At 42.8% G+C, this 10,525-nt stretch overlaps 2 protein-coding genes across 2 annotated transcripts in view; one reads left to right on the top strand and one right to left on the bottom strand.

Moving 5' to 3' along the window:
* Positions 1–6,967, bottom strand: part of lmnb2 (lamin B2) — a 12,054-nt gene extending 5,087 nt beyond the window's left edge. Inside the window, exons 1-10 of the mRNA XM_076079255.1 lie at positions 6,535–6,967; positions 5,479–5,615; positions 5,194–5,350; positions 4,551–4,676; positions 4,274–4,372; positions 3,050–3,121; positions 2,844–2,969; positions 2,518–2,738; positions 1,764–1,986; positions 1,504–1,611 (exon numbers count right to left, since the gene is read on the bottom strand). Of these exons, the coding sequence (XP_075935370.1) occupies positions 1,504–1,611; positions 1,764–1,986; positions 2,518–2,738; positions 2,844–2,969; positions 3,050–3,121; positions 4,274–4,372; positions 4,551–4,676; positions 5,194–5,350; positions 5,479–5,615; positions 6,535–6,747 (1,482 nt within the window). The 5' untranslated portion in view covers positions 6,748–6,967. The remainder of the gene's footprint in view (positions 1–1,503; positions 1,612–1,763; positions 1,987–2,517; positions 2,739–2,843; positions 2,970–3,049; positions 3,122–4,273; positions 4,373–4,550; positions 4,677–5,193; positions 5,351–5,478; positions 5,616–6,534) is intronic.
* Positions 6,968–7,938: 971 nt separating this feature from the next.
* On the top strand, positions 7,939–10,269 carry rpl36 (ribosomal protein L36). Its single transcript, XM_076079268.1, has 4 exons — positions 7,939–8,082; positions 8,631–8,725; positions 9,763–9,897; positions 10,144–10,269. The coding sequence occupies exons 2-4, from the start codon at positions 8,633–8,635 to the stop codon at positions 10,231–10,233; spliced, it is 318 nt and encodes a 105-aa protein (XP_075935383.1). The 5' UTR covers positions 7,939–8,082; positions 8,631–8,632; the 3' UTR covers positions 10,234–10,269.
* The last annotated feature ends 256 nt before the right edge of the window (positions 10,270–10,525 follow it).

Genomic DNA, 10,525 nt, shown 5'->3' with positions numbered 1-10,525 from the left:
ATAATTCGTTTTCTTTTAACTGTTACCACTCCAGTAAGGTGAGCCTAAAAGGCCTATCCAAGGCATACCCAGAGTCAACTGAAAGCTGTTCTTGAACCATTGGGAGTACATGCATGGTCTTGGGCTCTTTTGAAAGGTAACACTCTGAAGTTTTTCCCCCCCAACAGTCAGAATCACTCTAAGTGCTACTGGCATTGAGTAATAGCAGTTTGAACACACTGAAGGAGAATATTTCTTTGCAAACCGATGCCTGCAGATGACTATAGCTGGGACTTATTCGCTGGAAAACACAATGGGACCACAGCATCAATTTAAGCTTATTTATGTCTAAATACAGTAATCTATAAGTTGTTTCGCCATTATTTACTTTCCTAAAGTCTCCAAAACTCTCAAAAACCACACTTTGTATTTACCGCACGGTCACAGGGACCTGACTCGGGGTTACGCAGTGACTTCCGTGTTCTGGCTCTAAATCTAACCCCTGAAGCTGCATATCGTAATTTTTGAAATTTCATTGGCTATACGAAGCCTCAGTCATCAGAACAATTGGTTGCAATTTCCTCAAGCTTTACACGAAAGAAGAGGGGCAGTCACTTTCCTTCAACGCGGACTCTCGTTGGCTATTCTAGGCTGTAGACAGGACATGGAAGCTCCTATTGGGTCAAATGAGGTGTCAATCGAAAGGTCAGAGTGCAGCCGCCATTTTGAGACACAGAGAGCGTCTCTGTTTACAACTGAAGTTACGACAGAAAATACATAACTAATTAGGCATGTCTGCCGGCTAATTTGAAATGATGCAACAGCAGTCCGTGGGTATTTATGGACGTAATAATGTGTTTTGGACTAAATATTTTACTGGATTGGATCGTCTGGACCTTTGCCAATGACCGTTTTTGTTGGAATATTATCGATGGGTGGACTTCTATAAAGCTTCATCGGTGAGTTGCCTCGATTTTGTAACTGCTTGTTTGTTGGTTGGTGGTCTGACAGAGGCGTTGATTGTACCTGCAGTTGTGATTGTATCTTGAAATGGTTTGCATCAATCGAATCACAAGAATCTTAGCGTTCCAAAGAGATGTCGCATCAGTGCCTACCTATACATAGCAGTTGTGTACATGACACAGATGTACAGTTAACACTCCAAAATACCATGGGCGGGCCATCTGAGTGTTAACAGGTTTTAATAGAATCACATCGTGATGAAATCATATATCGATATACCTTGATACACAATTAAGACGTCTCAATGTACAATAACAGGCACATGCTAACTCAAATCTATCAGAAAACCTGATTACGCACTTAAGTTCATTATTGAATGAGAAAATACTCGTATATTTCATTTGTCAAGTGATTAATTCATACAAGTGTTACAGAACCATGTGGTTATTTCATATAGACACATAGAGACATGCTCTGTGGTTATACATATAGGTATGGAGATATGAAGTGAAGATTTGGCCCCGATAAAGAGTAGCAACTAGTCTTCTTGATATTTCTCACCGTCACAGACTGCCCAGCTTTGAGGACGAACTTTGGGGAGAACTTGTAGACGACCTCGTCCCCATCGTCCACCTGTCTCTTCAACCTCCAGTTGCCCAGCGGCTGGTCCTAACACACAAGAAAACGTATACAAGACCTTTTGACAGAAGACCTTAGGCTGACTTTGTACTCTTCCTGTAATGACCAGCATTTACTGCAATCGTAGTTGAATAAATCCAACCTTCATGTCTTTGTGTCACTATGAGGCCAGTCTTACTCACCTGAGTGCTATCATTGGTCAGTGTGACTGCGTTTCCGTCCATATCAGTGGGTGATATGGTGACTGCTCCGCTAGCTGTGGCTTCTTCAGACACCAGCAGCTGCCCCTCTGGCACATCCATAGCCTCGGCCTCCACCCTCTTTCTTTTGGAGCGAGAGGAGGAGGAGGATCCTGTTAGCCTGGAAACAGTGACTCGAGCAGACGGGCTGGGGGACAGCTTCAGTCTGTAAAAGGGACAAGCAGTCACTAGAGTTATGGTGGAGATACACCAAATCCAGACAGGACCCTAAACGGTCCGGCTTGCTCCAGCAGGTGGTTGGGTGACAAACTTTTTGATCAACACGGCCTAGTTTGATCTAGGACCTAATTTGCATAAAGTCATGATAATGCAGTGTTTCCCCTACCATTGTATTGGGGGGGCGCCCCGTCCCCCCAACGGCAGCCTCCGCCCCCCCTTGAAGGTGGAGTTCATTTTGTTTTCTATATAGCGCCAGATCACAGCAGAAGTGATTTAAGGGTCCCTTTCCTATAGAACAGGTCTATACCGTGTTCTGTTATTAAACAAACTAAACAGCGCGCGCATTGCACATTATGTCCCACAACATTCCATCAGTCAGAGAGTTGTAATGATTGTAATCTAAATAGCAATGACCGACAACATGGGGGAAACTCACAGTCAAACTTCTCGTCTGGAGCACCCCGTCATCTCCAACAACATTTAGCTGTTTCACATAGTGTGTGTGTGTGTGTTGTACCTGTGCTCCTCTCCCTCCAGCAGCTTCCTGTATGCGTTGATCTCCATATCCAGAGCGAGCTTCACGTCCAACAGTTCCTGGTATTCGCTGAGCTGAGCGTTCATCCTGTCTCTCAGTTCGCTCATCTCTTGCTCCCTTCCTTCCATGGCACGGCGGTGCTTGTCTCGCTCTGCTGACAGAATCTCCTCCAGCTCTCTGATGCGATCCTCTGAGGCCACCGCCTTACAACATACAAGCGACGATCAGCATGACCATTCATTAATAAAGCCAATTAGCAATAGAAATGCTGAAGCTGAAATGGTGAGGTTTGTGTTCCACAGCAGCACCTGTTTCTGCAGGGCACTGAGCTGATACCCAAGGCTCTCTATTCTCATACGGGACTCCTGCAGCTCCTCCCTGGCCGAGCCCATTGCCTTGTCATTGATCTCAGAGGACACCTTGGCGTTATCCAGCTGGAGTGAGAACAAGACGGACTTTGTTAGTGAGTCAAAGCTTCAGAGATAAAAGGAAAAGAGAAGGATTTGTGGCTCACCTTGGACTGGAAAGTTTGCTCCAGTTCCCCCTTATACACAGAGACTTGCTCGTCATGTTGCCTCCTCAGGTCCTGATGGGATCACACAAACATTATTGTTACCAATTCTCAAACAAAGGCTCCTCCTTAATAGTTCTGTTGTAAATTCAGCAAATTGCATATTTCCACCACTGGTTCCAGAAACATAACAGAACCATGTTGTCAGTCACAACGCTGTTTCTCTACTCCACACAGATTACTGAGCTTTGACTTGGTTTCTGTCTTCATGGAGACATAAGCGCATGTCTCTCTTGTAGTGCAGTGCTAAGCATCAAGCTGCTGGCTGTTATGGTCTTTAACTGCACTCATTCGGGCAAAACATGATGAAATGGACTTGTAGCTTTGATTTTCACTACAATATCAAAGTCCTGCTTCTCTATGGAAACAGCACAACCATGACTAGAAGTAGAGAGAACTCAAATATGTCGTTAGTGCAGTATAACAGATAGAATGCAATGAATCCTAAAAATAGAAGGAAATTAACGCCAGTTGCATTTCTTTGATAATCTATTTTGGCAAACAGTGGAATCTATTTATAAAACATGTTTCCAAGTTGTGTGTTTAGAGGCCTGCAGTCGAAGTTTCACGGAATTTTTGTCACATGACTGTCGGTCTCAGCCGAGTCAATCATGGTTACCTAGGTGCACTGAGGAGCTCAGAGTGTTATCTTTTTTAGAGGATGTGGTTCATTTAAATGGTTTATGTGGGTCGAGATATTAAATGAGACATGTAGAATCAAAAGTTTGTCATTAGATATCCAAATTATAAGATTTGTTTTTGCTGCTTTTTCTGGCAGAAGTGTTCGTGGTGTGTTCAAGGACCGTCGGAAAGCTGAAAATCTGCCACTAATGTCAGTGTTTACAGCTTTTGGCTGTAATAACCGGTGTCGTTTTTGCAATTATTTGAAGAAAACATGATTTTCAATCCCGCCGCCTGGTTTTGGGGTTCAGAGGGTTAACGACAGACACATTGAAATGTGTGGAGGCATTCCCTGCTTTGCCTCTGCGATGTGATTGGCGCTCGCTGTTGTCAAGCGACCAACAGTATATAAAGATTTCATATATTCATATCAACCCCATATTTGCAGTCTTCATCACTGATATTACTATACATGTACCCATATATTGCTTCTATTGCCCCGCCCTCCCACAGACATGAAAGCGGTCACTATTCATCCCAACATACCTGTAAAGCCGATGCCAGTTTAAACTCGTAGTCGTGTCTGACTCCAGAGTCCACCTCCACTACCCTGTGCTCCTTTCGACGCCGAGACTCACGCACCTCCTGAACACAAGGAAGACGACCGGAAAGCAGAAACATACAGTATATAGTTAATATGTTGAACCAATACATTTGACCAGTGTTTTCTAATGTTGCATGTCATTCACTTCTACGTGAATAATAGATCAGGGAAACAATGATTTTGGGGTTATCTACATGCCATTGGCCTACACACGCTTACCTCTTCAAACATGCCCTTCCTGAACTCCAGGTCTTCACTCAGTGACTGACAGCGGTTCTCCAAGTCTACACGCATCAGTGTCTCCGCCTCCAGCTGGCGCTTGGCAACAGCATGGCTGTCCTCTGCCTATAAGAAATATTAGCAGAAGGAAACTCAACATAGATTGAACTGACTGAGCCATCATGAGCTACCCGTGATAGAAAAGCTGAGAAGAACTAAACGTCGCTGTGGATTCTGGTCCTCTGAGTAGGACATTTGAATTACTTTATATACTTAATTATGTACTACTTAATAACAGATCAATATTTATATATTTTCTATTAAGAATCTGAAACGGCAAAGTAACTAGTAAAGTTACAGAAAATGGAAATACTCAATTGAAGTACAAGTACCCTCAACATTGAACTTAAATGTACTACGTACTACATTTCACCAATACTAGAGCACAAAGTTCTTCACAGACCTAGCGTTTTAATTTAGGTATCTAAATGCACCAGATTGATGCAGTTAACTTGAAAATTTACAACATTTTCTTGCGGGGAAGTGCTCCCCTTCAGTCTCACAATGTCCTGTAGGAAACACGTTTCAGAGAACACACACAGACTATTTAACCCTTTAAAACAGATGACCTTGCAGTACTCACCTTAGCCAGCAGGCTCTTGACATCAGCCAGCTCAGAAGTCAGAGTAGCATTCTGGCTTAGAGCTGTAGAAAGAGCTGCTTCGCTCTTGTGCAGCTGGCCCTCCAGACCATTGGCCCTGGACACCGCTGCAGCAAGATCCCCATCCTTCTTCTTAGCACTGGAACACATGGACAGAGGAGGAGAACACAGTTATGGCTTCATACTGCCCACTGACACCAAACACTGATCTGGTCTCCAGATTCATCTGATCTCAAACAAGGTGACCTGTGTATTGTATCATATCACCTGCGTGTGGCTTCTTCCAGGTCCGCCTGAGCCTTGCCCAGGTCTATCTGGAGCCTGGCTCTCTCTCTAGCAGTTTCATCCAGAACCCGTCGAGCATCAGCTAACTCTGCCTCATACAGAGCCTTCAGGCCGGTCACCTAAAGAGAGGGACACACAGTCATTACTAGATGACTTGGCTGGGTTAAATAAAAATAAAATGACAACACACTATTCACACACATTCAGTGTATGAATGGGTGAATGACGTGTAGTGTGCAGTGCTTTGAGTGGTCAGCAGACTAGAAAGGCCTACATAAGTACAAGTCCATTTACCATCTTATACTCTACAATTCTCAATTCCTTTATTTACCTTCACAAAGATGAAGTGGTGAGGCCAACTAAAAGTACTGTTGGCTTCAGGGGGACAGGAGGCATTGAGACCGACACACTTATATTCCACCACCAGTTCAGGTACTTTAAAGGTTCTCTATGCCACGTTCAGAGTATTAATACAGCAGAATGACTTTAAAACGTCATGTGAAGTCTGCCTGGCGCTTTCACTTAACCATGCTGTAGCAGGGCATTCTTCTACATCATGTTACGTTTGATTGTGCACGCTTGCAGTGAAGTGAAGTTGCACAACAATAAATGAAAACTCATAACTTGCTCATATTATAGATTGGCGCGCAGAACCACCCGCCTTAATCTTCCCGGTTACGTTATGTTTGAACGCAGATTGGGGAATGCGATCGCGCGTGCTTTATTAACTGTGACAACGTAAAATTATAGCAATCGTGATATTGTTATGTCACGCAAACTTACCATGAAACAATATTTGACACAACACCGGTAAACTAACATGAATTAGTGAACACAATGTCGGGTGAAATTGTTAGTTAATTCAGATGTTTAATGGGAAATTGGCAGCTATAACTAACAAGGGTTAGTTCCTATCCATTTATTCACGTGAACGTATTGTTTAACGAGCTCTAGATCCGCTGAAGCTCTGGTTCACGTTACTGGTGGCCAGGTGGTCTGCGGCTGAAAGAATAGTTGGCTCGTTTTTGTTCGACTCACCTCTCTAGTAGTTACTTCCTCTTTCTCGGACACTTTGAACATCAACCGGTCGTTCTCCAGTTCCAATGACCGAACGCGGTCGATATAAACGGCCAGCCTATCGTTCAGGTGCTGCAAATCTTGTTTTTCTTGTAGGCGAGAGATCCGGGTCGGGGAGAGGGGTGTCGAGGCCGCCGTCCGGCCAGCTTCACGGCTTGGGGTAGCTGTCGCCATGACGGTTCTTTCAACAATCCTAAGTTTGCTTCTTCACTCCGTGAGCAATAAAGATAAACGTATCTACTCCGGTCGTTAAACGGGGACGCAAAACCAGTGTATTTCCTTAATCAGCGATAGGAGGTCAATCAATGAGTCGAGTGCTCATGCAATGTCTCAGAGTAGAGTAAAACCCGCTGAAACACTGATGTGATTCCAAGATGGCCGACCCCTCGATCAAGACCGCGCCAAAAGCAGAGACCGCTTCCTGTCTCGCAATGGATGATGGGAGAATGGAAAAGAGAGAAAAACCCACACATGCACACATTCTTGTTTAGCAAGAATGGAGTCCAAATATTTTACATTATTTTTTGAACATGTTATGTTTTGATTCTTTACCTATGACGGGCATATACTATAAATATATTGCTTATTATTGCCAAATTATATATACGTAGATGTAAGTTTACAAGCTACAAAGACTTTGAACTGTACATAAAACTATTAAACGCCGTTCTAACAAAAAGGCCCTGAAAACTAACAGCATGCATTGCTCGTGATCACAGATATTCCCTTTTTGATTAATATTATTATTATTTTCATTTTTTACGTTTTTATTTCTTTCTATATTCTTCTACAGTTGCAGCTGCCCTCCCTGGCATGTAGATGTGCAATTTGTAAAATAAATTAAAATAAAAACATCCACACACACATATTCTTGTTAAGAATCTACAACCACATATACACCCTACATGCAATTGTACACTGTAAGGAATATTCTACATCCATGAATGACTACAGGTAATAATCACTTTACTTATTCAATTCATTCAGTTCAGTTAAAAAATGTGTCTATGTAGTTTAGTTAGTATGTTTGGAACACATAATAAAGACAAGAAAAATGTGTGTTATTTTCCAGGAGACCATTCCTCCAAAGCAAGCCAAAACAATATTGTTAGTTATGAAAGCACAAATTCTTTACAATTGGACAATGCAAAAATAAATGCACAACAGTATACTCTTGGCCTCATATTCTAGTTTGTTTATTGTTTAAACAATATTTCAAAAAACGTTTCTTAATTCAAACGGAATTCTTTAAAATAAATATCATCAGACTCCCACCATAATTTATATTTGTTCTTTTTCTACATCCACAGTCCAATCCAAAGGTTTCAAACAACCTCTTTGGTACTTGCACCAGCCTGGACCACAAATCAAACAGCAGTACCGATTCCGGCCGGCAGGGGCACTGCTCTACTGGCGCACAAGCAGAAGTGTCTTCCGGGTCAAACCTTTCATTACCCCGCCTCTCTCCTCCAGCAGTCCTTCCGGTTTGACCGCTATCGTAGACAGCAGGTAAGATTTAAATGTTGAAAAATATCAGCTAAAAGCCACGGCTAATCTCCGCCATCCGTCCGTTTCTACCGAACAAATTTAAACTACGGTGAACTAATGACTTCACCTAACGTCTGAGCCCAGTATTATAGCGCAACAACAAGTGAAATAGCTGTAAATGTGTTGCCCCGTCAATGACTAACCAGCATCCATGTTTCTGTTCGTTCAGCGCACTCAAGCAGCCAACTATTCCGTATTTAACGAGACTTACAGTCGCGATACGATGCAGTATGTACGGAGACAAATTATAACACGTTTACTTTTTATGTAAATAAACACTGCACGTTCTCCCGCGAATGATACTATATTACTACCGCACTCTTAATGTTACAAGGTAATTGTGAATCATAATGCCTTACTTCAGTGGACCAATGTGAATGTTGAGCAGTAGTTGTGATTTGTACAGTGAAATGCTGCTGTTGGAGCCAATTCAACGTGTCCGTCCCCAAGCAGCTAGTGGAAACCACTTGTTGGGGTCTGTCCTCATGCTTGTGTGCTTTCTCCTGTAGACATGGCTATTCGCTACCCTATGGCTGTTGGCCTTAACAAAGGCCATCCAGTCACCAAGAATGTGACTACTCCCAAACACAGCCGCCGGCGTGGGGTGAGTATCTGTCTGCTGTTGACTGTAGTGACTACTGGACATCTTGTTCAGTATTTCTTTCCTACTTCATGAAGCATAGTTTTCAGATGAAACCATGACGTTTCACAAGTGTTTTGCAGTTTGTGCATACAGATGTGTGAAATCCTCAGCTTTAAGGTGATAAATGTGTGATTAGGGTCAGAGACTGAACGTTTCACAGCTGAGCTTCAGAGACCACAGTCAGTAAAAGGATGCCAACTCTTTTTTTTTTAATTTTTTTTTTTTTTTTATAAATTTAACCAGGTGAGTCCCATTGAGATTAAAAATCTCTTTTTCAAGGGACACCTGGCCAAGACAGGCAGCAACATAAGAAACACATAGTTACAGACAGAAAACACAGAACAAGACAAGTTAAAAGAAACTAAAAGTTAAGAGACAGTGACGTAACCGAGTTAATTTAAAAAACATTGACGTTTTTGGGAACCTGCATAATTAGCGGTGTGCTGCCCTTGTCCTGGTTCGGACTAACTTCTTATCTCAAACACTGGGGGCAGCTGGCTTTTCAGGGATATTAACTTAATCCAGGATCGCCAAAATTAAGTAACCAGGACAGAGACGTTGGTGTTTGTCGAGTTTCTGTTGAAGTGCTCTCGTGTCATTAAATGGCACTGGGAACCGGCTAATGGATCAGCTCAAGTTGTCGGGTGTCATTTTTTTGGTTCGTGTCACCGGCCTCCATCCAAAAGGATTTTCAACGTGATTGTCGCTGGTAGTGTGAACGCAGCATGAGTCAAGGGATATTCAATCCTGCAGCTGACCGTTAACTTCTCTCATGAAATTAGTACAAAGTTCCGCATTTCAAGATCAACAACTTCTGCTACATGTCCTTTTTTAAAGCTGTAGCTCACAGGGCTGATGTGAAAGTTTGATGAGGAATGTTTTCAGTGTTACTTCCATGCTGCACATACACTACTGAAGATATATGTTATCAATGGAGTCTGGAGAGATCCCAGTTCAAATAAAGTGGACCATGTTTAAAAGCTGTCTTTCCTCCGCAGCGTCTGACCAAACACAGCAAGTTTGTTCGGGACATGATCCGCGAAGTGTGCGGTTTCGCTCCGTATGAGAGGCGAGCCATGGAGCTGCTGAAGGTGTCGAAGGACAAGAGAGCCCTTAAGTTCATCAAGAAGAGGGTGAGTTAGCGTTCTGGTTGTAGCAGCATGTTCCCATTTCTTCTCACCTACAATCACTAATGGCCTGGTGGAAAATGGACTTTCAGTGATCAAGCTTTATATATTATAGAGCAACGGGCACACAGCTTTATACATCTAATGCAGAGTTCATTAATATTTGACACTCGTTCTGGTGTCGAGCTTTTCTCTGAGTCGTGCGTTTGAGGATTGTTGAGTCAGTCTAACGTTGCTGTTCATCCTCCACAGATCGGCACTCACATTCGTGCCAAGAGAAAGAGGGAGGAGCTGAGCAACGTGCTGGCTGCCATGAGGAAAGCCGCCGCCAAGAAGGACTAATCTGTCACTTAATAAAACGTTTGCTAAACTACAAAATCCAGACTGCTGGTCCGTTTGTCTTGTCCATGTACATGATGGTAATCTCTGCTCCACAGTGAGCCTGTTCTATGTGGAGGACGATGTGCTTTCTTTTTGGGAAAATCATCATTAAACATTCAAAATAGCAACATGGTGCACTGCAAATCACAGTGGTGCTATTTAGTAGTTTAAGATATTATTGATACACTTGAGTGTTACAATATTATGTTTTGTGATACTGTGTCAATTCTCAAACAGTAGATTTTTAATAGTT

The sequence above is a fragment of the Anarhichas minor genome, unplaced genomic scaffold (assembly GCF_050575085.1).
Source record: "Anarhichas minor isolate MPS153535 unplaced genomic scaffold, ASM5057508v1 ptg000071l, whole genome shotgun sequence".
In the NCBI taxonomy this organism is placed as follows: Eukaryota; Metazoa; Chordata; class Actinopteri; order Perciformes; family Anarhichadidae; genus Anarhichas; species Anarhichas minor.
The sequence above is the reverse complement of the archived record's forward strand: the minus strand, read 5'-3'. Positions and strand labels throughout refer to the sequence as shown.

Excerpts from the sequence above, each read along its gene's own strand:
- rpl36 (XM_076079268.1), top strand. The coding sequence starts at position 8,633 with ATGGCTATTCGCTACCCTATGGCTGTTGGCCTTAACAAAGGCCATCCA. Across the intron at positions 8,726-9,762 it reads AACACAGCCGCCGGCGTGGG|CGTCTGACCAAACACAGCAA; the intron begins GTGAGTATCTGT and ends TTTCCTCCGCAG. Across the intron at positions 9,898-10,143 it reads TTAAGTTCATCAAGAAGAGG|ATCGGCACTCACATTCGTGC; the intron begins GTGAGTTAGCGT and ends CATCCTCCACAG.